General features: G+C 43.7%; 1 protein-coding gene across 6 annotated transcripts in view; it reads right to left on the bottom strand.

The window, feature by feature from the left end:
• The window catches only part of LOC106603998 (solute carrier family 12 member 7), a 125,142-nt gene extending 98,747 nt beyond the window's left edge, over window positions 1–26,395 (bottom strand). For 2 of the 6 annotated variants that reach the window (XM_045702779.2, XM_045702780.2), the window contains exon 1: window positions 26,103–26,395. In XM_045702779.2, coding sequence (XP_045558735.1) covers window positions 26,103–26,256 — 154 coding nt within the window. In that variant the 5' untranslated portion in view covers window positions 26,257–26,395. Of the gene's footprint in view, window positions 1–6,318; window positions 6,630–26,102 lie in introns of those variants that run through there. The other 4 variants (XM_045702782.2, XM_045702785.2, XM_045702781.1 and 1 more) reach the window with 3 other exon arrangements.
• Between the last annotated feature and the right edge of the window lie 1,331 nt (window positions 26,396–27,726).

The following is a 27,726-nucleotide window of genomic DNA, read 5'->3' as shown; positions in this document are numbered from 1 at the left end:
TGTTTGGGTTGATCTCTAATTGGAGGCAGCTGATCCTTGTTGCCTCTGATTATAGATCATATTTAAGTAGGGGTTTTTCTCTTCTTGTTTTGTGGGTTATTATTTTTTGAGTAGTGTGTTTTCCTCTCTGCGTCACGGTTTGTTGTTTTTGTTAGTTCAAGTATTCAGTGTATGGCATTACGTTTCACGAATAAATAAATATGTGGAACTACGAACACGCTGCAACTTGGTCCGCTCCTTCAAACAGCCGTGACACCCCCCTGTATATATTATTATTTTTTACTGCTGCTCTTTAATTAATTGTTATCTTTATCTCTTAATCTTATCTTTTTTAAACTGCATTGTTGGTTAGGGGCTCGTAAGCATCCTGTAAGGTCTACACCTGGGATCTATTATAGACAGTTGTGTGCTTTTCCAAATCATGTCCAATCAATTGAATTTACCACAGGTGGACTCCAAGTTGTAGAAACATCTCAAAGATGATTAAGGGAAACAGGATGCACCTGAGCTCAATTTCGAGTCTCATAGCAACAGGTCTGAATACTTATGTAAATAAGGCATCTCTGTTTTCTATTTTTAATACATTTGGTAACATTTCTAAAAACAATTTTTGTTGCTTTATCATTGTGGGGTATTGTGTGTAGATTGATGAGGGAAATCAATTTAATAAATTTTAGAATAATAACAAATATGGGAAAAGGGAAGGGGTCCGAATACTTTCCGAATGTACTGTAGGACAGACACTTCAAAACCTTATTCCTTACAATACATTTTTTGACTGTCTTTTTGCCATTTATGAATGTTTTATTCAATGTGTTTCTATGGGCTATAGTAGTAAAGGCCAAATTCAATATTTTAAAGGTGCATTTATTTTTTTCCTAAAGGGGTACTACATTTTTTTATAAAATAGCTAAATTATCCATGGTATGACCATCTTAAAACAATTCCATGTGTCAGCTTAGTACACAGGAAATACAAATTACTGATGCATTCTGTTCATGTCTTATGACAAACTTTGGCAAATAAATACTTTTTGTTACATTTAGTTGATTCGCTAGAATTCACATGTTTTTATATTGTTGAATTCTGCTGTAATGCCTAGATTCCATGAGGGACCTAATTATCATATTATTGGTTCTATGTAGGCTTTATAATAACAGTTCTATGCAGGCCTTATGACATAACACTTCTACGTAGGCTATATCTGGGCCCTTTGACATTAGAATTGTTATTATATGTAGGCTCTATGTAGGCCTTATGACATAAGTTATATGTAGGCTCTATGTGGGCCTTATGACATAATAATTATATGTAGGCTGTATGCAGGCCTTATGACATAACAGTTCTATGTAGGCCTTATGACAGAGGGTTCAAGTGTTATCAAATATAGATGCTCTGTCAATGAAACGAAGGCTATTGTTGAATATTTTCTCCTCAGGGCAGGTTGGTACTGAGCCGTTGCCTAAGGAAATAGCATGGAAAGCAACTTGTGTTACGCAGTACTGTGCCTGTGTGATGGCTGAGGGGGGAACACACAGGGTGCTTATCAGTGGTGCCACATTGCGGGTCAAGCACCCTGGAGAGGGGCTGTGTGGTGAGGCTTCATAGGGCTTGGAAACAGGACGTGTGATTGGAGGAGGTCAATGTAGCTCCGACTCGTCCCAGGCTCTCAACCAATCCGTTTAACTGCTTTTATTTGACCAACTAGGCTTTTTACAAACACACCAGTGATACAGAGCCTGCCAGTTAAATGAGTATGAAAGCACGAGTGCTGCTGGTGTGTGGGCGAAGGCTTGAGGGTGGGCTGCCATTACTCAAGAGAACATAGATTCCCAGAGAGACTCTTCATTCACAACCGGCTCACACAACCGGCTTCCTGTGCAGTGCAAACGCTTCCCCTGAGGCAAAGGAGTGTGAGAGGCCATGCTCCTCTTTTGACATGTGACTCCCTCCCTTCAACTGTAAACATTCCAAATGAACACATTAGATTACACAATCCTCAGCCCAGGACAGGCGCTCAGAGGAACAACTCGGCTGAGCCGTCTTCGGAATTCCAGAGATGTGTGCACGTGTGTTTAGAAAACGCATTGTGCTCCATGACTCCCAATGGGCGTGGCATGACTTGGAGACACAGTTGGTCTACACTGTCTGTGGAGTTGGGCTGTACTGCAACGGAACCTGCCTCAGAATACATCTAGGACCTGCTGTTGGAGCAAGCTGACCTCAGTACAGAGTTCAGTAAAAACAACTAAGCGTTGAGCAACACCGCAGGGCATAGGAGCATGGAGGAATCATGCTGAACTCAGGGAGGTCAGGGTCAGTACGAGGCAGAAGTGATCGTAGTTCCTACATCCATGTTCTGCTTCCTTCACATGAGTTGTTGCAATATGCTCGTGAAGTCATTCTTTTATCAGTCGATATATATATTTATGTAATGGTAACGTACATAAGATAACTACTGTACGTACATATGATAACTACTGTATTGTTAATATTTTCCAGGTTTACAACTAGAATAATCCATAAATGGAGCTGAATCTTATGATTCCTTCTGAATTCGTCTGGTAGTATCAAAAGATAACAGTAGTCAGGTCATGGCATGTCAGGAATGAAGGGTACGTTAAAAAAAAAATATATTCCTGGACTGGTTCTGCAGGTTTCAAATAGTAACCACTAGATTGTACAGCCTGCTCACAGTCTATAATTGGCTTGCATTGCCAAAAAGGAGTGTGCTAGTAGTGAAAATACACGGTGTACTACACAGGACTTTAGACGCACGGTGTACTACACAGGACTTTAGACGCACGGTGTACTACACAGGACTTTAGACGCACGGTGTACTACACAGGACTTTAGACGCACGGTGTACTACACAGGACTTTAGACGCACGGTGTACTACACAGGACTTTAGACGCACGGTGTACTTCACAGGACTTTAGACGCACGGTGTACTACACAGGACTTTAGACGCACAGTGTACTACACAGGACTTTAGACGCACGGTGTACTACACAGGACTTTAGACGCACGGTGTACTACACAGGACTTTAGACGCACGGTGTACTACACAGGACTTTAGACGCACGGTGTACTACACAGGACTTTAGACGCACGGTGTACTACACAGGACTTTAGACGCACGGTGTACTTCACAGGACTTTAGACGCACGGTGTACTACACAGGACTTTAGACGCACGGTGTACTACACATGACTTTAGACGCACGGTGTACTACACAGGACTTTAGACACACGGTGTACTACACAGGACTTTAGACACACGGTGTACTACACAGGACTTTAGACACACGGTGTACTACACAGGACTTTAGACACACGGTGTACTACACAGGACTTTAGACACACGGTGTACTACACAGGACTTTAGACACACGGTGTACGTATGAGAGCTGGAGGAAACAGGTTGGAAATACTGAGAATGATCTAGAGAGCTATTTGATGCCATCTGCTTATTAACCGGTAACGACCACTGCGCAACTACGAAAGCACGAGATCTGGTAGAGCTAACGCCGCCACCACTACCACAGCAACACAGCCTGGTTTTAAACAATATCAGGCCTGGAGAGAAAAAAAAAGAAAACAGGAAACACATGCCACGTCCCCAGTACAGTGACCATCTGTCCTGCAGAGACACACCGCAGCAAACTGAACACCTTGACTTATCTTTATGTACCGTTTGTCTGGTACACAATTTTCAACTGTGTCCATTATAGTCTATTCATGTCAAAGGCCATACACATGCATGGTAAAAATCCACCAGTTGCAACCTAACGTTATATTCATCCAACTGCATTGTTTTCCAAGTCCACTAAGCAAACAGGCCATCAGCACAGATTACTTTGGGTCAATGTGAATTCCAGTTGGACGAACATAAAGAAAAGCTGTGCTTCTCATTCAGAGAGCACTACATTCAGCTCAGCTCAAAATTCCCATTTAATTCATTTGTGTACTAAACCACAGGACACGAAAGGACAGTTTTGTCTAAAATCACCAGTTTTGTCTAAAATCAATTTTCGAAATGTCAACAAACATTTATTATTTTCAAAAGATGCCTGTTTATAGAAAAAGCTAAGTCTTTTCCAAGCAAAGGTTGAATTGAACTAGCCAGGCTGTTTAGTTTGGCTGGTTAGTGCAATATGCTAAAAGCACGATGGCTTTAGCTTTGTAAACCTTTGAGTGAGATGCTTCAGTGCATGCTACATCTGAAATGGTTTACTCCTACCCTGTTATTCAATGGGGTTTTTTACACTCAGGAATAATTTGACACAGATGTCAGGTTTTGTTTCATTCCAGTTCAGGTTTAAATACTCCTAAAGACAGAGGGAAGGCAGATGACAAATGATCTGCAGACACAGACCGACACAGACAGACAGACAGACAGACAGACAGACCGCAGACAGACAGACAGACCGCAGACAGACCGACAGACCGCAGACAGACCGACCGACACAGACAGACAGACCGACAGAGACAGACAGACCGACAGAGACCGACAGAGACAGACAGACCGACAGAGACCGACAGAGACAGACAGACCGACAGAGACAGACAGACCGACAGAGCAGACAGACCGACAGAGACAGACAGACCGACAGAGACCGACACAGACCGACAGAGACCGACACAGACCGACAGAGACCGACACAGACAGTAACAGACAAACATGAGGAGTTGCTTGCCTTCCCTCCAATATCTGCTGCGTCATTGAGCAAAAACGTATTGGGGTAAAGACAATAGACACTTAAACAACTTTTTTTATTTCACCTTTATTTAACTAGGCAAGTCACTTAAGAACAAATTCTTATTTACAATGACGGCCTACACCGGCCAAACCCGACGCTGGGCCAATTGGGAGTCCCATAGGGCGGTGCACAATCACGGCCGGTTGTGATACAGCCTGGATTCGAACCAGGGTGTCTGTAGTGACACCTCTAGCACTGAGATGCAGTGCCTTGGACGCTGCACCAGAGGTCATGATTGACTCAAATGTCCCCATGTTTTTCATTTAACCAAAGTCTAGTATTGTTATTATGGGGAGTGATTCAGTATTATACAGGTACTACAAAGCAGGAACCAGACCCATTACAGATCCCTCTGAGGAGGTGGAATCTTAACTCTCCCCACAGAGAACCAACAGGAAGCCAATAACATTGACCTCTATCAGACTCTCCCTTTCTTTCTGGCAGTCTCCAAGTAAACAATGTCAATGCATGGGTTTTAAACCCTGCCCGACCCTCTGAGCCACATAGATAGACCTCTGCCAGAGAGCTGATATAACCAGCCATAATATAACCAGCCACCACTCTTCTTCCCAGTCTGTCAGATCTCACGCAGCGGGTAGCCATAATTGCGCGTCGCGGTGGAACCGGTTTGTCCCTCGCCATGTGAAACAGTGGAAAAACAAAAATAACAGCAACGGTTTGGCACAACAATGGGGGCTGTGTGGAGTCTGTTAGCACAGACTTGTGGGAAGACTCAGCTAATGACATTCCCTTGTTATGGCTCGTTATTCACAATTGGCTCGGGTTCACGGGAGAATTGATGATGATTTGCAGTGGTTAGCTGTATTGTAGTGTGTAGCAGCATGCTAACGGACAGAAAGACACTGGCGTCTCAATTAGAGAAGATGTATTATTATGTCTCTGGATGCTAAGGCTAATTATTTCTGACAGTGTGACTATGGAGAGACTGAGGGAAGGGAGCAATGAGATCAGGAAGTGTGGTAGCAAAACTGTATCAGCAAGACAGAAAGAGAGGAGGGGCATGTGTGTGAGTCGGGACAAAACAAACCAAAAAGCCTCGGAGTATGTGGAAACACTTGTCTGACCCCGTCTACTGCCTCCCATCTTTATTACTTGAGAAACCAACAAAACTAGAGGAAAAAGCTGCTTAACACAACATGTATAGCCAAAGCAACTGTAGCCCTATAATGCCCTGGCCATCATCTTTGTTAGGGTCAAGGAAGTGAGCTGCTTGGACCTTTCCATCACCAACCACCTCCGTCGTGATCAAATACCTGATCTGACGATACACCTGATCTGTCAATACACCACCATGTCCCTTCACGATACACCTGATCTGTCAATACACCACCATGTCCCTTCACGATACACCTGATCTGTCAATACACCACCACGTCCCTTCACTATACACCTGATCTGACAAAACGACAGAGCCGTGCTCAATTGCAACTTAGCAACAGCTACTCCAGCCCACAAGTCATGTCCTCATCTCCTTTGCAGTGCAGAGGGAGTAAGTTGTGTGGAGAACAAAAGCCCCAGAATTTCCGCCTCTCACCTGGGAAGGGGGCAGCCTCGTCTTCCTCTCTGAAGACATTGTTGTCATCCACATCATCTTCATCATACTCCTCCTCCTCTTCCCGGGACTTCCTGGCATCCTTCACAGGAACCACTGTGAAGTTTGTAGGCATTTTCACACCATGTGCTTATCAGTGTTCTGCCTGTCCCTCACTTATCTCTTCCTCGCTCCTTGTTCTGTTTCTCTCTGTTCTGTTGTCTGCTTTTGTTCCCTGTACCTCCTTCCCTCTCACTCTCTGTCCCTGTGGGCTCGTGCTCTGCCGTCGGTTCAAGGTTCTCAGTTTTCTCCCCTATCGCTTGGTTACCATGGGCCCCATGTGACCAGCCCCCCTCTCCAAATAAGGAAGCACTGAACTGCCCCACCCTTTAGAGGCAGACTCGGCTCGACACACACTAACGTCAGGTTGTGTAGGGTTTTTGACCCATTTCAGACGTAAGACCTGTAAAATATATAATGTTTGTATGAGTCCCTTTCAAACAGCCCCTTATTGATCACTTTCTTGCAGGTATAGCCCTTTTATACATAGTGGGTAACTGACAAATTAGGAGAGGTGGAAGGTGTTGTTAAACCATGGGGGCTGTCTGCATTTCAAATTAGGGGAGGTATTAAACAACGGAAGTGTTAATCAATTTACCTGCAGAGAAGCATTCCCACAATGCAGGAAGTAGGTCTTTAGCTTGGTTTTAATTTGCCATGTGTTTTACCACCGACCTCTTTTAGACATACCAACAAGCAGGTCAAAAGAAGCAGGCATGATAAATTACTGGGATTTTGGTTTGGCATGAAAGGAATTTCCAGTATGTGCACTCTGGAACAGCTCTCGCTCTGCTTACGGCTAGCTGCCCAGGGCTGCCTGCGCACGGCTAGTTGCCCAGGGCTGCCTGCGCACGGCTAGCTGCCCAGGGCTGCCTGCGCACGGCTAGCTGCCCAGGGCTGCCTGCGCACGGCTAGCTGCCCAGGGCTGTCTGCGCACGGCTAGTTGCCCAGGGCTGTCTGCGCACGGCTAGCTGCGCAGTACTGTCTGAGTGAGAGTACAGAATAGGAAGCAGACTGCATTGATAATGGAGTTCCTCTGATGGGGGTGGGGTGAGATCCTCTCCTTGGTCACCTGAACCACAAACCCACCCTCGCAGAGAGAGTTGGGCTGGGCCAAACCGACACAATGCACAAACACACACAAGCAGCAAGAAGTGGAGGGTTTGTAACATTAAAATCACATTTTATTTGTCACATGCTTCATAGACAACAGGTGTAGACTAACAGTGAAATGCTAACTGACAGGTCCTTTTCCAACAGCGCAGAGTTAAAGATAAGATTTTTTTAAATACACATAGAAAATTGAAATAACACAGTGAATAACATGTCTGTACACTGAGTGTACAACGCATTATGAACACCTGCTCTTTCCATGACACAGACTGACCAGGTGAATCCAGGTGAGCGCTATGATCCCTTATTGAGGTCACTTGTTAAATCGACTTCAATCAGTGTAGATGAAGGGGAGGAGACCATTTAAAGAAGGATTTTTAAGCCTTGAGACAAGGAGTGCCATTCAGAGGTTGAATGGACAAGACAAAAGATTTAAGTGCCTTTGAATGGGGTATGGTAGTAGGTGCCAGGCGCACCGTTTTGAGTGTGTCAAAAACTGCAATGCTGCTGTTTTTTTCCACACTCAACAGTTTCCCGTGTGCATCAAGAATGCTCTAGTCCACCCTCAAAACACTAGCTAACTAGGGATTGTTTCATTATGCAGTGTACTATCTTTAGCTATGTCTCGTATTTAGCTGCGATTTATTAACTTTTTATAAAAATTACGCATCAAATAGCCAAACAATTAGGTGAAAAAAGTAGTCGGCATAAGGATACATTCAGCCACTATTTATTGTTGAACGGGTTTTGTCTGGCTAATAGCCTACACAAATCGGCTGCAATATATTTAAGGTAAATTAAATTAAATCCAACTTGAGAGACTCCCCTGGTGTCCTGAAGTCCGCTTTTTGTGTGTGCAAATGTCCTCACCATGGCCTGTAGGTCCAGGTTGGGGGCCATACTGTTTTCTATACGGAGTATTGCCAACCCAGACAGTCTTTCCTGAGACATTGTGCATTATATGTCCATTACTCTGCAAAACAATTTAAACTTAGTCTTGAATAATGCATCCTAAGATATACCAGAGATAAGAGACTGTTGATATTGCAACCACACAATGCCGGTTCACCAGTATGAACGAAATCGCAAACAGCTTTTTTGTTCAAGCCCTCAAGAACTGTTGTCTGCTAAAGATGATAATCTGTTTGCATCTGCCAATTTATTGGCTGTCCAGTATCCTGATGACCTGTCCCCAGAACTTCCTATACAGTTAACCTCTTTGGGCTAGGGGGCAGTATTTTGACATCTGGATGAAAAGCATACCCAAAGTAAACTGCCTGTTACTCAGGCCCGGAAGCTAGGATATGCATATAATTGGTAGATTTGGATAGAAAACACTCTAAAGTTTCAAAAACGGTTAAAATAATGTCTGTGAGTATAACAGATCTGATACGGCAGGCAAAAACCTGAGGACAAACCATCCAAAAAATAAATAAAAAAATTCAGCCTACCACTTTTTCCAATGGCTGTCAAACAAACACTTATCTTCCTAGTACATAATGAAATTAAAGAGATTTACAAGTTAGTTTTTGGATGGTTATTATCAAAATGAATTATTAAATAAATACAAAAATAGACATCGATGACAGGTGCATGGGCCCCCAGAGCTCGTATTGCCTACCCTTCAGTTGCAGAGGGAGGTGTTCAGTCCCAGGGTTTTTAGCTTAATGATGACTTTCAAGGGCACTATGGTGTTGAAAAAGTGGAGGCTCTTTCGAGGAGGAAGGGGAGGACACAATCCTCTTCAGTGAATAAAACAAAAATGTGTAATGTAAAAATGTATCCTTTTTAGATAAAACTATACTAAATATAATCACATCACCAAATAATTTATTAAAACACTATTTTAGAAAGAAAGTCTACAGTAGCCTCAACAGTACTCTGTAGGGTAGCACCAGTTGAACAGTTATGAACAAATACATTTCTTAAAAAATGAAAATTTCAGTTTCACTTACTTAGCAAATGCAGCAATCTAATTTAGCCTATTAGGACACCCTGCTCAAACAGAGGGATGCTATGTTAGCTAGCTGGCTATGACTATACAACACAACACAGGAACTCTTTCAAGTCAAGGTAAGCTTTTATAGTTTTACTAATTTATTGCCACCGGGGCCTGCCGGTGTAACTGCTAAACTGCTTACTGACTATACACTAACGTTACGGCATGATTGTAGTGGGTTTACTAACACGTTAGTTCTATTAGCTATGCTGACTATGACGTTACTTTAGCTAATATGGGGACAACGATGTAGACTGTGTGTAGCGGTAATGATATGGTTTGGAACATTTTTTTTCACTGGATCACATACAATTGATGTGTTGTGCATTGAAGTAAACAAGCGAAGGGAAAAAGTGAGAGAAGGAGAGCTCATAGATGCAAGAAGGAATACAACGTGGCAGCTATGAAAGTGAACTGTGTTTTCTGCGTGATCAGAGTTGTATTGATTACGCCAATTCTGTTGAAAAAAAAGTTTCTTAAATGGAAGCAATCGGAACAAAACGGGGATAAACCTACCTGAATTTGTCCAATAGAAACTCTTGTTTGTCACTGTTGGACTAATGACTACACCATATATCAGCTAGATGTGCAAGGAGTGTGCAAGGCGGTATTTAATGTGTCAATTTTTCTCTAGACCTGTGTGCACCTGTTGTAAACTTTCATTCATAGCCTAGACTGTAGCAACCTCATGATGGGTAGAGTGAACATTTTAGTATCATGTAGTAGCCTTACCCTATTGCTGTTACATTGGACTGGGTGAATGGAATATGAATGACAGTCATCCAATATGCTTTAATAAAGGCCATGCTCATGAAAAAATGTAAAACATTGTCCTCCCTCATCTTAAACACCACTGACCGCCACTGTGTTGAACACTGAGCTGTAATCAATTAACAGCATTCTCACGTAGGTGTTCCTTTTGTCCAAGTGGGAAAGGGCAGTATGGAGTGCAACAGAGATTGTGTAATCTGAGGATCGGTTGGGGCGGTATGCGAATTGGAGTGGGTCCAGGGTGCCTGGGATGATGGTGATAAGAACCATGACCAGCCTTTCAAAGTATTTCATGGCTACAAATGTGAGTGCTACAGAGCGATAGCCATTTAGACCGGTTACTTTGGCATTCTTGGGCAAAAGAACTATGGTGGACCGCTTGAAACATGTAGTTATTACAGACTGGGTCAGGGAGAGGTAGAAAATGTTTTTTTGCCAGCTTGTCAGTACATGCTCCGAGTACACGTCCTGGTAATACATCTGGCCCTGCGGCCTTGTGAACGTTAACCCGTTTAAAAAAGGTCTCACATCGGCTACTGAGAGCATGATAACACAGTCATCCGGAACAGCTGGTGTTCTCACGCATGGTTCAGTGTTGCTTGCCTCGAAGGAAGCATATAAGGCATTTAGCTCATCAAGTAGGCTTGTGTCACTGGGTAGCTCATGGCTGGGGTTCCCTTTGTAATCTGTGATAGTTTGAAAACCCTGCCACATCCGACGAGCATCAGAGTAGTAGGATTTGATCTTAGTCCTGTATTGATGCTTTGCCTGTTTGATGGTTCGTCAGAGGGCCTACTGGGATTTCTTATAAGCCTCCGGGTAAGTGTCCCTCTAGCTTTATGAAGCAGCTTTAGAATTTAGCTCAGTGGGATGTTGCCTATAATCCATGGCTTCTGGTTGGGATATGTACATACGGTCACTGTGGGGACGACGTCGTCGATTCACTTATTAATGAAGCTGGTGACTGATGTGGTAAACTCCTCAATGCCATCTGATGAATCCTGGAACATACAGTGCATTCGGAAAGTATTCAAACCGCTTATTTTTCCACATTTTGTTACAGCCTTATTATAAAATATATATATATATATATATATATAATATATATATATATATATATATATATATATATATATATACTATCAATCTACACACAATACCCCATAACGACAAAGCGAAAACAGGTTTTACAAATGTTTGCAAATGTATTAAACATAAAAAACAGAAATACCTTATTTACATAAGTATTCAGACCCTTTGCTATGAGACTTGAAATTCAACTCAGGTGCATCCTGTTTCCATTTATCATCCTTGAGATGTTTCTATAACTTCATTTGAGTCCACCTGTAGTAAATTCAATTGAATGGACATGATTTGGAAAGACACACACCTGTCTATATAAGGTCCCACAGTTGACAGTGGATGTCAGGGCAAAAACCAAGCCATAAAGTCAAAGGAATTGTATGTAGAGATATGAGACAGGATTGTGTTGAGGCACAGATCTGGGGAAGATCCCCAAGGACACAGTGGCCTCCATCATTCTTAAATGGAAGAAGTTTGGAACCACCAAGAGCTGGCCGCTCGGCCAAACTGAGCCAACGGGGGAGAAGGGCCTTGGTCGGGGAGGTGACCAAGAACCCGATGGTCACTCTAACAGAGTTCCAGAGTCCCTCTGTGGAGATGGGAGAACCTTCCAGAAGGACTACCATCTCTGCAGCACTCCACCAACCAGGCCTTTATGGTAGAGTGGCCACACGGAAGCCACTCCTCAGTAAAAAGCACATGACAGCCCACTTGTACTTTGCCATAAGCACCTAAAGACTCTCAGATCATAAGAAACAAGATTCTCTTATCTGATGAAACCAAGATTGAACGCTTTGGCCTGAATACCAAGCGTCATGTCTGGAGGAAACCTTGCATCATCTCTACGTTGAAGCATGGTGGTGGAACCATCATGCTGTGGGATGTTTTTTTCAGCGGCGGGGACTGGGAGACTAGTCAGGAATGAGGGAAAGATGAAGAGAGCAAAATACAGAGAGATCCTTGATGAAAACCTGCTCCAGAGCGCTCAGGACCTGTGGCAAAGGTTCACCTTCCAACAGGACAACAACCCTAAGCACACAGCCAAGACAACGCAGAAGTAGCTTCAGGACACCGGAGCCGGTGTAGTATGATTTGATCTTAGTCCTGAATTGATGGTTCGTCGGAGGGCATGGCGGGATTTCATATAAGCTTCCGGGTTAGAGTCCCGCTACTTGAAAGCGGCAGCTCTACCCTGTAACTCAGTGCGAATGTTGCCTGTAATCCATGGCTTCTGGTTGGGGTATGTACTTACAGTCACTGTGAGGATGATGTCCTCGATGCACTTATTGATAAAGCCAGTGACTGATGTGGTGTACTCCTCAATGCCATCAGAAGAATCCCGTAACATATTCCAGTCTGTGATAGCAAAGAAGTCCTGTAGTTTAGCATCTGCTTCATCTGACCACTTTTTTATAGACCGAGTCACTGGTGCTTCCTTTAATATTAGCTTGTAAGCAGGAATCAGGGTGGAATTATCAGACAGAATTATGGTCAGATTTGCCAAATGGAAGGCGAGGGAGAGTTTTGTACGCATCTCTGTGTGTGGAGTAAAGGTGGTCTAGAATTGTTTTCCCTCACATTTAACATGCTGATAGAAATTAGGTAAAACTAATTGAAGTTTCCCTGCATTAAAGTCCCCGGCCACTAGGAGTGCCGCCTCTGGATGAGCATTTTCCTGTTTGCTTATGGCGGTATACAGCTCATTGAGCGTGGTTTTAGTGCCAGCATCGGTCTGTGGTGGTATGTAGACAGCAAAAAAAATACAGATGAAAACTCTCTAGGTAGATAGTGTCTCATGATAAGCTGTAGACCACACTACCTCAGGCGAGCAAAACCTTGAGACTTCCTTAGATATCGTGCACCAGCTGTTGTTCACATATATGCATAGGCCCCCACCCCGTGTCTTACCAGAGGCTGCTGTTGTGTGTCTAGTAGTATATCCCTCCCGTCCGACTCATTGAAGAACTCTTCGTCCAGTTTGAGGTGAGCAATCGCAGTTCTGATATCCAGAAGCTCTTTTCAGTCATAAGACAAATAAAATAGCATGGTTGGTTGAGAGCCGATAAGACCCTCCGGCGCCATCGTAATCAAGTACTCTCACTGGAGTAGAGGTCGACCGAATAATTAGGGCCTATTTCAAGTTCATAACAATCGGTGACCTGCATTTTTGGATGCCGATTATGGCCGATTACATTGCATTCCACGAGGAAACTGCGTGGCAGGCTGACCACCTGTTTGCGCGAGTGCAGCAAGGAGCCAAGGTAAGTTGCTAGCTAGCATTAAACTTATCTTATAAAAAAACAATCAATCTTCACATAATCACTAGTTAACTACACATGGTTGATGATATTACAAGGCTAACTAGCTTGTCCTGCATTGCATATAATCAATGCGGTGTCTGTTAAATTATCATCGCATCACAGCCTACTTCGCTAAACGGGGGATGATTTAACAAAAGGGCATTCGTGAAAAAGCACAATCGTTGCACGAATGTACTTAACCATAAACATCAATGCCTTTCCTAAAATCAATACACAGAAGTATATTTTTTAAACTTGCATATTGAGTTAAAAGAAATTCATGTTAGCATTGGCAATATTAACTAGGGAAATTGTGTCACTTCTCTGCATGCAAAGAACGCAAGAGTCAGGGTATATGCAACAGTTTGGGCCGCCTGGCTCGTTGCGAACTAATTTGCCAGAATTTTACATAATTATGACATAACATTGAAGGTTGTGCAATGTAACAGCAATATTTAGACTAAGGGTTGCCGCTGTTCGATAAAATACAGAACGGATCCGTATTTCACTGAAAGAATAAACATCGAAATGATAGTTTCCGGATTTGACCATATTAATGACCAACGGCTCATATTTCTGTGTTTATTATATTATAATTAAGTCTATGATTTGATAGAGCAGTCTGACTGAACGGTGGTAGGCGGCAGCAGGCTCGTAAGCATTCATTCAAACTTTACTGCGTTTGCCAGCAGCTCTTAGCAAAGCTTGCTTCACAGCGCTGTTTATGACTTCAAGCCTATCAACTCCAGAGATTAGGCTGGCAATACTAAAGTGCCAATTAGAACATCCAATAGTAAATGGTATATGAAATACAAATGGTATAGAGAGAAATAGTCGACACGTCATAATTCCTATAATAACTACAACCTAAAACTTCTTAACTGGGAATATTGAGGAACTGGGGATATTGAACCACCAGCTTTCATATGTTCTCATGTTCTGAGCAAGAACTTAAACGTTAGCTTTTTTACATGGCACATATTGCACTTTTACTTTCTTCTCCAACACTGTGTTTTTGCATTATTTAAACCAAATTGAATATGTTTCATTATTTATTTGAGCCTAAATTGATTTTATTTATGTATTATATTAAGTTAAAATAAAAGTGTTCATTGTTCATTCAGTATTGTTGAAATTGGCATTATTACAAATGTATATAAAACAAAAATAAAACATCGGCAGATTAATTGGTATCGGCTTTTTTTGGTCCTCCAATAAATCGGGATCGGCATTGAAAAATCATAAAATCGGTCGACCTCTACTCTGGAGAGACCTGAAAATGGCTTCGCAGCAACGCTCCCCATCCAACTTCACAGAGCATGAGAGGATCTGCAGAGAGGAATGGTAGAAACTCCCCAAATACAGGTGTGCCATGCTTGTAGTGTCATACCTAAGAAGACTCGAGGCTGTAATCGCTGCCAAAGGTGCTTCAACAAAGTACTTAGTAAAAGGTATGAATGCTTATGTAAATGTAGTTTCAGATCTTTATTTTTTTATAAATGTGGGAAAAATTTTGGGGAAAAAACGATTTAATCCATTTTAGAATAAGGTTGTAACGTAACAAAATGTGTAAAAAGTTAAGGGGTCTGAATACTTTCCAGATGCACTGTATTTCAGTCTGTGCTAGCAAAACAGTCCTATAGTTCAGCATCCGCTTCATCGGACCACTTCTATATTGAGGGAGTCACTGGTACTTCCTGTTTGACTTTTTGCTTGTAAGCAGGAATCAGGAGAATAGAGTTATGGTCAGATTTGCCAAATGGAGGGCTGGAGAGAGCTTTGTATGCCTCGCTGTGTGTGGAGTGAAGGTGATCAAGAGTTTTTTATATTTGCACAGGTGACATGCTGGTAAAAATTAGGTAAAATAGATTTCAGTTTTCCTGTCTATGTGCAGTTATCAGTCCCAGTGAGAGGGGTAACCGCCAGTAAAACTGTATTCGTCCTGCTTATCACTCAAGTGTGATTCAGACGGGTTGGCACTGTCACCCAGACAGCCCCTTCAGGCCGTGACGAACAGACACCCTCTCCCCCATGGCGCCTGAAAGGTTTTGATAGTGTAACCATGTGATTCTGACTCCACGTCTACAGCCTTTAAAGATAATGGTTAAGACAACGTAATAATTCCATGCAGAAGCGTTCGAAAATAAACAAATTCATTGGACCAATGACTGGAAGTGAATATTAGCAGTTTGACGTCAAAACACAATCGTAGTGAATTTCAGTTATCTTCTCAACAAACACATAGCATAACTGTTTTACGGTCATTCTATTCCATTAAAAGTTTTTCATATTATCAACAGCCACTGTATTACTTGATGTCCTGATAGCTGGTCGCGTTTTCAATGCTAATCCTGTAGAATCACCAACAGCACTGGTCCAATGAATGTGTTTATTATGTCGTCTTAACCTGTATTTTTTTCGACCTAGGTTTCTGTGTGTGAAGCCATGGGAACTGTCACTTCACAGAGAACATCAATGACCACAGCACAAAGTACTGTGTTACTGTTAAATCATTTCAGTATTTTGACTGCCCTTTCCTCCACAGGCAGAATAACAGCCCTAGACCAGTATAAGCCCCAAAGCGGGCCGATGGAGAGTGTTCTGGCTACAAGGACACAGCTGCCCTGTTCTCTCACAGCTGAGTCGAATACAATCCCTACCCCCTTCTCAGAATGACATCACCGATGTTTAGCAGGATCAATCTGGCTCAAAAACATGCGGCCTCCGGATGTCAACAGTAAATGTTAGGGGAAGGGTTTCCCTCAAGAGCCGCACTTTCGCTTGTATATCAAGCAGCAGCCCATGTCCGTTTCTAGGATATGAAAAGTAATCACACAAAAGGGTACTGTACACATTGGCCACTCAGGGTCCTGTTATTGTGTTTCTTCAGGTATTCAGCTAGCCACAACACGATGAAAGAGAATCTGTCCATGTGCTTGGTGTTACCTCAAACTACTTGTCCGTTGTAAAGCAGTTGTAGCTGCTGTGTATGCAGGTAATGCAAAGTTTTTCCCGTCTTTGGTTCTAGCATGTAGAATATCGACTGAACATTGATCTGTTCAGCTTGTCTTCTTCACAATTGTGTCCGACAAGTCTGATACAGGTTCTGGGAATCAGTGATTGCAAATTGCATTAAGCAGACAGGCTCTGTCAAGTGTGTTCAGAAATAGATAATATCCCTCCTCTTCTGGGAAGATTCCTCAGTCACTCAGCAGTTCTGTAGCTACCCAGGTAAATAACACATCTGGGAGTTAGCCTAGGCCATGAAAGTGGGCAGAAGATAACCAATGCTTTGCTGTGTTTTCCACCAGTACAAGGTCACATGCATATGCATCCACATCCATGTCTGATAATGCTGAGAAAGCCTGAACAGATCCTCTCAGATCCACAGATGACTCAATGTCCACTGTGGGAATTGACTGTATCATAGCATGCAGACTACCCAAGGTTGTGTTGAGTGCTAGAGCTCCAGACATCTAAAGTTCCCACACTCTGCCACAGCCTGAGGGGTAGTGAGGGAGATCATATCCGAGCGATCTTGGAGAGACAACAGGAATGTCTAATCATGAAGGATTCTGTTTGTGTACGCAGAGAATCCCTCTTCGAATTCTGAAGTCATTCCAGCGGGGTTTGGCGGGTAAGGAAAAGCAATCAAGGTGGATATTGGATAATACCTGGGAAACAAACATTCTACAATGCTTTGGGAAAAAATTTACCCGGGCCAAAGGTCCCCAAAAGGTTAAACAGTGAGGTGTTCAGGTCACATCATGCCATCTTTCCAAGAAGGTCAACAAGTAACTCTGTAAGGTGTGTTTCCTAAGATATTTTAGAACTTTTGTATTAACAATATTATGTGGCACCTGCATGACAGTCTCCTTTAAAAAGGCAGCACATGCTATCATGCAAGCTATCAATGACTTGTTTTGCAACATGTTGATATGTGTTTTAAATGAACTAGGAATTGCTCCTGCTCTCTGGTAACAATTCTAGAGATTTGAATTCATGTATTTGAGATTTACATGAGATTTACATGTATTTTCCAAGTGAGCCCTGGTCAATATAGTAAAAGTGCTAATTAGGTAGAGTAGGTGGTTTCTAGGCTAGGTAAACAGCATACCAGAAATTATTGATGCGGTATGGCTATGCATGGGATGGAGGGGAAAAAAGTGTAGGGGATGGGACTTCAAGATAAAGTTCCTACCTTTAGAGTAAGAACTAAGAATCCTATCTACTGCCAATTCCTGGAAGAGCAGATTGTATCACATTGCTTGCGCAGGCCGGAATAGAAAATATCGAGCCATGGGGAAACATCAGAAACACAGACAGATAGGGTTTCTAATGGATCCACATCCCAACATTCAGTTCAAGGACAGTGAGACATGACTATATGGTTTCTATTGGATCGACGTCACAACATACAGCCCAGGGACAGTGAGACATGACTATATGGATCCACATTACAACATACAGCCCAGGGACAGTGAATCATGGCTAAATGGATCCACATTACAACGTACAGCCCAGGGACAGTGAGACATGGCTAAATGGATCCACATTACAACATACAGCCCAGGGACAGTGAGACATGGCTATATGGATCCACATTACAACATACAGCCCAGGGACAGTGAGACATGACTATATGGATCCACATTACAACATACAGCCCAGGGACAGTGAATCATGGCTAAATGGATCCACATTACAACGTACAGCCCAGGGACAGTGAGACATGGCTAAATGGATCCACATTACAACATACAGCCCAGGGACAGTGAGACATGGCTATATGGATCCACATTACAACATACAGCCCAGGGACAGTGAGACATGGCTATATGGATCCACATTACAACATACAGCCCAGGGACAGTGAGACATGGCTATATGGATCCACATTACTACATACAGCCCAGGGACAGTGAATCATGGCTATAGGTTCAGCTTTCTCAATGTTTATTTACCCTTCCTGTCTGCCCCACTGAGAAGATTACAGGCCAAGTCAATTACTGTGTTGATACTGGGGAAGAGGATCCTTGCCCTGACAACACAAACAGACAGTACATGCTGTGACAGCAGCGTGTCATTTAGCACATAACATAACCAGCACAGCGGACTCAAACAGAGCAGGGTTTGAGATGAATGGTGGCACATTGCTGGCACCCTCTGGCCATGACAGGAAATACACTGCTGGCACCCTCTGGCCATGACAGGAAATACACTGCTGGCAACTCCCTGCGTTGGGCGAAAGCACCACTACTAAAGGATTTTGCAGGTTTAAAGCTTAATTCCTGCAATTCTACACATTGTCATGGGTTGCAAAGACAATTTAGCAGTTTTAAAGCTAGTTTTCTTGCAATTCTATACATTTTGCCATGTATAATGTGTATTCATGTGATATTTGAGTGACCAAAAAAATGACAACAATATCTCTGGGCTAAAAAAAAATCTTAAATAAAAAAAAACAGCTGGGCACGGTGGTCAGGACATGGGCTCGGTGGTCTGGACATGGGCTCGGTGGTCAGGACATGGGCACGGTGGTCAGGACATGGGCACGGTGGTCTGGACATGGGCTCGGTGGTCTGGACATGGGCTCGGTGGTCTGGACATGGGCTCGGTGGTCTGGACATGGGCTCGGTGGTCTGGACATGGGCTCGGTGGTCTGGACATGGGCTCTGGGGTCAGGACATGGGCTCGGTGGTCAGGACATGGGCTCGGTGGTCAGGACATGGGCACGGTGGTCTGGACATGGGCTCTGGGGTCAGGACATGGGCTCGGTGGTCAGGACATGGGCTCGGTGGTCAGGACATGGGCTCGGTGGTCAGGACATGGGCTCGGTGGTCAGGACATGGGCACGGTGGTCAGTACATTTCTGACAAGTTATAAATAGCTCTCTAAGGTATTCAATGACTAACGTGACAAGAGGAACTGATGATTCACTACCCAGTTCCCCCCTCCGACCACTCATGCCCCTCACAGTTTGGGAACCACTAAGCAAAAGGAAGTGGCTCTGGGCTTTAAATGGATTTCACATCTCTGTTCCCTCCCTCTCTAGCTCAGGATAGAACGCATGCCAATGTTCCATTCAGAGAACACTAAATTCTCCACGTATGTGACTACTGTTACAAAATAGAAGAAAGCTTAATTTCTTCCGTGTCAAGTGGACAGCTTAGTCAATACCATGTGTGTGGTGACATTTGAGAAAGGATCTGGTTAATCAACTGCAGTTCTCACAGACCACTTGTCACTTGTTAAGAGAATATGAGCAGAGTGGAGTGAGGAATGGAGCTTGCATAATTTGGCTGGAGTGGATTATTTTTTATTTTTTTTCGAACTCTACAAGGTGTCGAAAAAGGTGTCAAAACAGCCTCAATTCGAACTCTACAAGGTGTCGAAAGCGTTCCACAGGGACGCTGGCCCATGTTGACGCCAATGTTTCCCACAGTTGTCCTTTGGGTGGACCATTATTGATACACATGGGAAACTGTTGAGCGTGAAAAACCCAGCAGAGTTGCAGTTCTTGACACAAACTGGTGCGCCTGGCACCTACTACCATACCCTGTTCAAAGGTACTTAAATATTTTGTCTTGCACATTCACCCTCTGAATGGCACACATACACAATCCATGTCTCAATTGTTTTGAGGCTTAAAAATCCTTCTTTAACCTGTCTCCTCCCCTTCATCTACACTGATTGAAGTGGATTTAACAGGTGACATCAATAAGGGATCATAGCTTTCATGGAAAGAGCAGGTGTTCTTCAAACTTTTGACTGGTACTGTATATAATTATATTTGTGTTTGTGGATGAATTTACTCCTGCCAGATGCCTTTATTTTTTTAGCTTAAAAAGACCATTGCACTATGTTTTTGCCCATTGAAGACTATTCAAAAAGATTACAAAAGTTCAAAAACTACAAGGCTGGGGGGGCAGTCACTTCCTAGTGACCTTCACAGCATATCACCTTAGAGATTTAATATTCCTCAAAGTTAAACCACTGAGCTTTCTGTTTGGAAAATCTTCAAAAAGAGGACATCTATGTAGGCTAAAGAAACATTGGGGGGGAGGGGGGGGGTCCTCCAGTTACACATCCAGAGCGTTAATAGCGGCACCCAAGTAAGGTTGTAAAATTTCTGGAAATTCCAGAAATCCTGGTTGGAGGATTACAGATTTCCTGCCAATCCCCTCCTGATTCCGGGAACAATACAACCGGGATTTCGGGAAAACCAGGGAATTGATTGAAAGTTCCCGTCATTTTGCAATCCTACACCAAGCAACTTTTGACAGGGTGTAGAAAGCAGGGTAGCCTAATCCTATACATACTCCAGACATAGGGACGTGTGTGACATGACACCGACACCACATATCTCCCTCAACATCTTTTAGACACCCGACACCTCAGGCAACATAACTGATAGACTGTTGTTGTTAGAGAAGCAGTTCTGTGATTGACTCAAGTGCCATCCATGTTTGTATGTTTATCCTCACTGTGTTCAAATGTGTGGATCAGAACATTTAGTTCCTGCATTAGAAGCTGCCATTTAGCCGAAACAAATGCTGACCGAGATGTGTGGCTTCGAAATTGATTTCCCCCTTGTCGTGTCTTTGGCATCATTAAAACTGAAGACATATTTATCAAATAACTCTGTAATTATTATTACGCGATTAACCTGATTAATCATGCAACTGTAATTAACTAGGAAGTCGGGGCACCAAGGAAAATATTCCGATTACAAATTATTTTGATCAGATTATTTTAATATCTGATCAATTAGTCTTCGAATTAATGAATTATTTACCTCACGTCAGTCTCATTCCAAACATCGTAAATTGTTGGTTATCTGCACGAACCCAGTCTTCACTATGAGTCATCCATACATCAATTTTCTTAAAGTCATTTATTTACTAACTAGGTAATTCACATAAAAAGCATAACAAACAGTAGATATGTTTACAAAGAAATTATAGAGGAATGCATCCTAGTGGGCTAAACCGGCATGGCGGCTTGTTAGACAAAAGGGGGTTGGAGTCAGCTGAGAAGACACTACAGAGTTGATAATTATAACAATTGAAATGCTAAGCCTTTGCACATGAACGCTCACTCATTCGAGAACAATTGCAATCAATATATATATTTACGCTCAGTGTGTCATCGGGATCTCTGTTGAAAAGTCTCAGCTACTACGAGAACACAGTCACAGGCTGTGGAAAATAAGTTTATTTCAAAACACTCAAGACTTGTCTCTCTCTCTCCATGGTCAGGGCCAACAGTGTGTATAAATTACAGGAGGCTCTGTGAAACAAGTGACTCAACACGTGTCTAATGACAGTGACTGTGTTGAGCCACGAGTCAGAAGTACTCTATCTAGACCAGCGAGCCCTCATCAAAACCTTTGTAATGCCTGGCATCCCAGACATCTGTAGCATGTGTCCCTAATGTACAATAATAATAATAATGCCAATTAGCAGATGCTTTTATCCAAACACGACTCATACAGTCATGTATGTATTGTTCCCTTATTTTACCAGGTAAGTTGACTTACAAAACATTATGTACAGGTGGTCCTGGGAATCAAACCTACTATCCATGCTAGCACCCCACTCCACTAACTGAACTACAGAGCACCCCGCTCCGCTAACTGAGCTACAGACCACCCCGCTCCGCTAACTGAGCTACAGAGTACCCCGCTCCGCTAACTGAGCTACAGAGCACCCGGCCCCGCTAACTGAGCTACAGAGCACCCGGCCCCGCTAACTGAGCTACAGAGCACCCGGCCCCGCTAACTGAGCTACAGAGCACCCGGCCCCGCTAACTGAGCTACAGAGCACCCGGCTACGCTAACTGAGCTACAGAGCACCCCACTCCTCTAACTGAGCTACAGAGGACCCCGCTACGCTAACTGAACTACAGAGGACCCCGCTACGCTAACTGAGCTACAGAGGACCCCGCTACGCTAACTGAGCTACAGAGGACCCGGCTACGCTAACTGAGCTACAGAGGACCCGGCTACGCTAACTGAGCTACAGAGCACCCGGCTACGCTAACATTCGCAGAGTACGACCCTGCCTCACACAGGAAGCGGCGCAGGTCCTAATCCAGGCACTTGTCATCTCCCGTCTGGATTACTGCAACTCGCTGTTGGCTGGGCTCCCTGCCTGTGCCATTAAACCCCTACAACTCATCCAGAACGCCGCAGCCCGTCTGGTGTTCAACCTTCCCAAGTTCTCTCACGTCACCCCGCTCCTCCGCTCTCTCCACTGGCTTCCAGTCGAAGCTCGCATCCGCTACAAGACCATGGTGCTTGCCTACGGAGCTGTGAGGGGAACGGCACCTCCGTACCTTCAGGCTCTGATCAGGCCCTACACCCAAACAAGGGCACTCCGTTCATCCACCTCTGGCCTGCTCGCCTCCCTACCTCTGAGGAAGCACAGTTCCCGCTCAGCCCAGTCAAAACTGTTCGCTGCTCTGGCACCCCAATGGTGGAACAAGCTCCCTCACGACGCCAGGACAGCGGAGTCAATCACCACCTTCCGGAGACACCTGAAACCCCACCTCTTCAAGGAATACCTGGGATAGGATAAAGTAATCCTTCTAACCCCCCCCTTAAAAGATTTAGATGCACTATTGTAAAGTGGTTGTTCCACTGGATATTATAGGTGATTGCACCAATTTGTAAGTCGCTCTGGATAAGAGCGTCTGCTAAATGACTAAAATGTAAATGTAAAATGTGAACTACAGAGGACCCCGCTACGCTAACTGAGCTACAGAGCACTCCGCTACGCTAACTGAGCTAGAGAGCACCCCGCTCCGCTAACTGAGCTACAGAGCACCCCGCTACGCTAACTGAACTACAGAGCACCCCGCTACGCTAACTGAACTACAGAGCACCCCGCTACGCTAACTGAACTACAGAGCACCCCGCTACACTAACTGAACTACAGAGGACCCCGCTACGCTAACTGAACTACAGAGCACCCCGCTACGCTAACTGAGCTACAGAGCACCCGGCTCCGCTAACTGAGCTACAGAGCACCCGGCTCCGCTAACTGAACTACAGAGCACCCCGCTACGCTAACTGAGCTACAGACCACCCCACTCCACTAACTGACCTACAGAGGACCCCGCTACGCTAACTGAACTACAGAGCACCCGGCTACGCTAACTGAGCTACAGAGCACCCTGCTCCGCTAACTGAGCTACAGAGCACCCCGCTCCGCTAACTGAACTACAGAGCACCCGGCCGCGCTAACTGTGCTACAGAGGACCCCCCCTACGCTAACTGAACTACAGAGCACCCGGCTCCGCTAACTGAGCTACAGAGCACCCCGCTACGCTAACTGAACTACAGAGCACCCGGCCGCGCTAACTGTGCTACAGAGGACCCCGCTACGCTAACTGAGCTACAGAGCACCCCGCTACGCTAACTGAACTACAGAGCACCCGGCCGCGCTAACTGTGCTACAGAGGACCCCGCTACGCCAACTGAACTACAGAGGACCCCGCTACGCCAACTGAGCTACAGAGGACCCCGCTCCGCTAACTGAGCTACAGAGGACCCCGCTCCGCTAACTGAGCTACAGAGGACCCCGCTCCGCTAACTGAGCTACAGAGGACCCCGCTCCGCTAACTGAGCTACAGAGGACCCCGCTCCGCTAACTGAGCTACAGAGGACCCCGCTCTACCAACTGAGTTACAGCGGACCACAATGTGCAGTGCTCAATAGAAGACCAGCAGGGTTGACACTTAGGGCCAATTCCATTTAAAATCTATCAATTCCAGAAAGTCATTGAAATCTCTATTCAAGAAGCCCTATAAAAATAAGTATATTGATAACTGCTGTATAATCTGCAACTGCTGGTCAAAACCCTTTTTCTACCACAGTAGATTGGGGTCAAGAGTGATCAGTTGTTTTAGGCAATTGTCTTTGATGGGGTAGGTGGTCTTTGATGGGGTATAGGGCCACCTATTTTCAAAATGTCCAAATTCCAATGTCAATGGACTAAGCAACACTCCTTGAAATGTTTTGAGGATCCCCAAAAAAGTTCTGGTTCTGTTTTGTTGTATTGAGTGCTAGGGAAAACAAACGACTCCTTAGGACATTTAAAGTATTTTTTTTTTTTTTTACCAAATAGGCTTATGGTTTGTGTGCTGAAACTCTGAAGACCATCAGTGTAATGTGGGAAAACACTGATCTATCAAAGAAGAAGATAAATGATTTCAATGCCAAGGTATCATCTTATCCCCTACCCCACCCATCATTATCCTATCTTCTTTAGAGGGTGATTTGATTTAAAGACTTACCCCTTATCACTAAATGCATTAGAATAGATTAAATGTTGAAATGAAGCTATTATTAAAGCATTGATTAAAATATCAAGTTTATTGAAGGAAGGAGATAGAGGAAGCAGATTCCTGAATAGAAGGGAACTGGAAAATACAAGCCGAGATAACATAAACTATTCTATATGCGTTTCACACACTGAAACAAACACACACACATTCTCTCTCTCTCTCTCTCTCTCTCTCTCTCTCTCTTGACATTTCATGACATTTCATTTGACAGTTTGAATTAATTTTCATGGCTGTCAATATCTTCATATCAAAAACATGACCGCCAACCAGGTTCCAACTTGCCCTTTTAATAACAGCTCTATGAGCATGCTTCCCATGCCGCAATAACTCTGAATAGTCTTGGGCACTCCCCAAATACACTCAGGAAAGCCAATTAAAATACTGAACTCACTGCTTTTGTTTCTATATTCAGAAACAGTGGAAACAGCCTCCTCATGAACATCCAAGTGGTTGTAGGTGTCCAGACATTGCATAGGTTCCCAAAATTAGAGTAGCGATGCAGTTTATTTGTGAGAATATGGTCACTTATAGCACAGTTTTCTATATTCAGGACAACTGTTGGCTGAAATAGGGTAAGGGTTGTAAATGATCTATTCTTCAACACGATTATCCCTGGTGATGCTTTTTGACATTTCAGTCTAATTTTAGAGGAGTGACAATTTCATTACAACCTGTTGCCATGCAACACCTGACGTGTGGTAGGTGAGACGCAAACAGGAAAAGCTAATGTTATACATAATTGCTATGATAATATTAAAATGTGACAAAATAATTCATTATGACTATCATCAACTACAGTTGTGTATTAAAAGCAGAACAGAAACACGTATGTAGCAAAAAGAGCGTTGATGTCATGGAGAAGTAGGCTAATTAGTGATATCTTGAATTAGCTATGATCACTCAGAAAACGGAATAGGTAAATTACACGTGCTGTACCCTGGACGGTAAGCAGACGCTCATTTCAGCTCGTGCCTAATGTATCTGGGAAGTACCGTACATAAAGTTCTGTAAGGACACCCGGGGTTACGTAACCATAAACAACCCAAAGTGAAATGCATAGCTAATTCCCACTAGATAATAACGGGAGTCGGGGACAGGCTAAATCTTACCGTATCTGTTAGGCTCTCTACTGTACTCGAGGATAGGAACAGAATCGTGTGGGTCTATGGAGTCGCCTTCAGCCCCTCCGCTGTCAGGTACAGGATCATTTTTGACCCCTTCGTCACCCTGACCGACACGGACGACCACAAACCTCTCGCTCATGTCCCTCCTACGTCTGCCCTTATGACACTTCTCACCGCGGAGAAAAGCTTCAGGCTGAAACCGGCTTTTCGTTGAGATTGAAAGTCCCAGTCTGGTCGACTAGCGGGATGATAATGTACAGGAGACGCGCTAATCCTTCGATTGATTACACTCAAGGCGTGTCCATCCCTTAGTGTTCTCTCATTGGCTGGGGGGCTCGCAGACCGGGGTAAATATAATTCACAACTGGGTAATTGGTTATGAAAGACCAGTTAATGTCTATGTTGATGAATTGATATAACACAAAGTATTGTTTGTCATGTTTTGGGAAATTAGAACAGCTATATCCACCCTACTTTTATTGAAACGTGAATAACTTGATATAAATAAATGCAGGCCCTATGAGAAAAACATTGTATGAGCAAAATACTGTGCAAAATACTGTGCTTACTGGGTCTACAAAAATATGAAAGCAATATGTAAAGTGCTGGTCTCATGTTTCATGAGCTGAAATAAAATATCCCCGAAAATTTCCATACGCTCAAAAACCTTATTTTGAGCACAGTGTTTACATCCCTGTTGGTGAGCATTTTACCCTTTGTCAAGATAATCCATCCACTTGACAGATGTGGCATATCAAGGAGCTGATTAAACAGCATGATCATTATAATGGCCACTCTAAAATGTGCTGTTTTGTCATGCAACACAATGCCACAGATGCTTCAGGTGCTGAAGGAGCGTGCAATTGGCATGCTGACTGTAGAAATGTCCACCAGAGTTGTTTCCAGATAATTGAATGTTAATTTCTCTACCATAAGCCACCACCAACGTCGTTTTAGAGAATTTGGCAGTACGTCCAACCGGCCTCAAGACCGCAGACCACCTGTAACCACGCCAGCCCAGGACCTCCACATTCGGCTTCTTCACCTGTAGCGGGGGGCCTGGCTCCCAAGTGGGTGGGCCTATGTCCTCTCAGGCCCACTCATGGCTACGCCCCTGCCCAGTCATGTGAAATCCATACATTAGGGACTTATTGCATTTATTTAAATTGACTTATTTGTATTTTTATTTATTTAACCGTTACTTAACTAGGCAAGTCAGTTAAGAATAAATGCTTATTCACAATGATGGCCTACCAGAAGGTAAAAGGCCTCCTGCTGGGACGGGGGCTGGGATTACAATTTTAAAATAAAATAAAAATACAGGACAAAACACACATCACAACAAGAGAGACACCACAATACTACATAAAGAGAGACCTAAGATGACAACATAGCATGGCAGCAACATATGAAAACACAGCATGGTAGAAACACAACATCACAAGAACATGGTGGCAACACAACATGGCAGCAGCACAACATGGCAGCAGTACAAAACATTATACAAACATTACTGGGCACAGACAACAGCACAAAGGGCAAGAAGGTAGAGACAGCAAAACATCACACAAAGCAGCCACAACTGTCAGTAAGAGTGTCCATGATGAAG

Source organism: Salmo salar, chromosome 19 (genome assembly GCF_965601325.2).
Source record: "Salmo salar chromosome 19, fSalSal1, whole genome shotgun sequence".
Taxonomy (NCBI): domain Eukaryota; kingdom Metazoa; phylum Chordata; class Actinopteri; order Salmoniformes; family Salmonidae; genus Salmo; species Salmo salar.
This window is presented reverse-complemented; position numbering and strand designations above follow the sequence as displayed.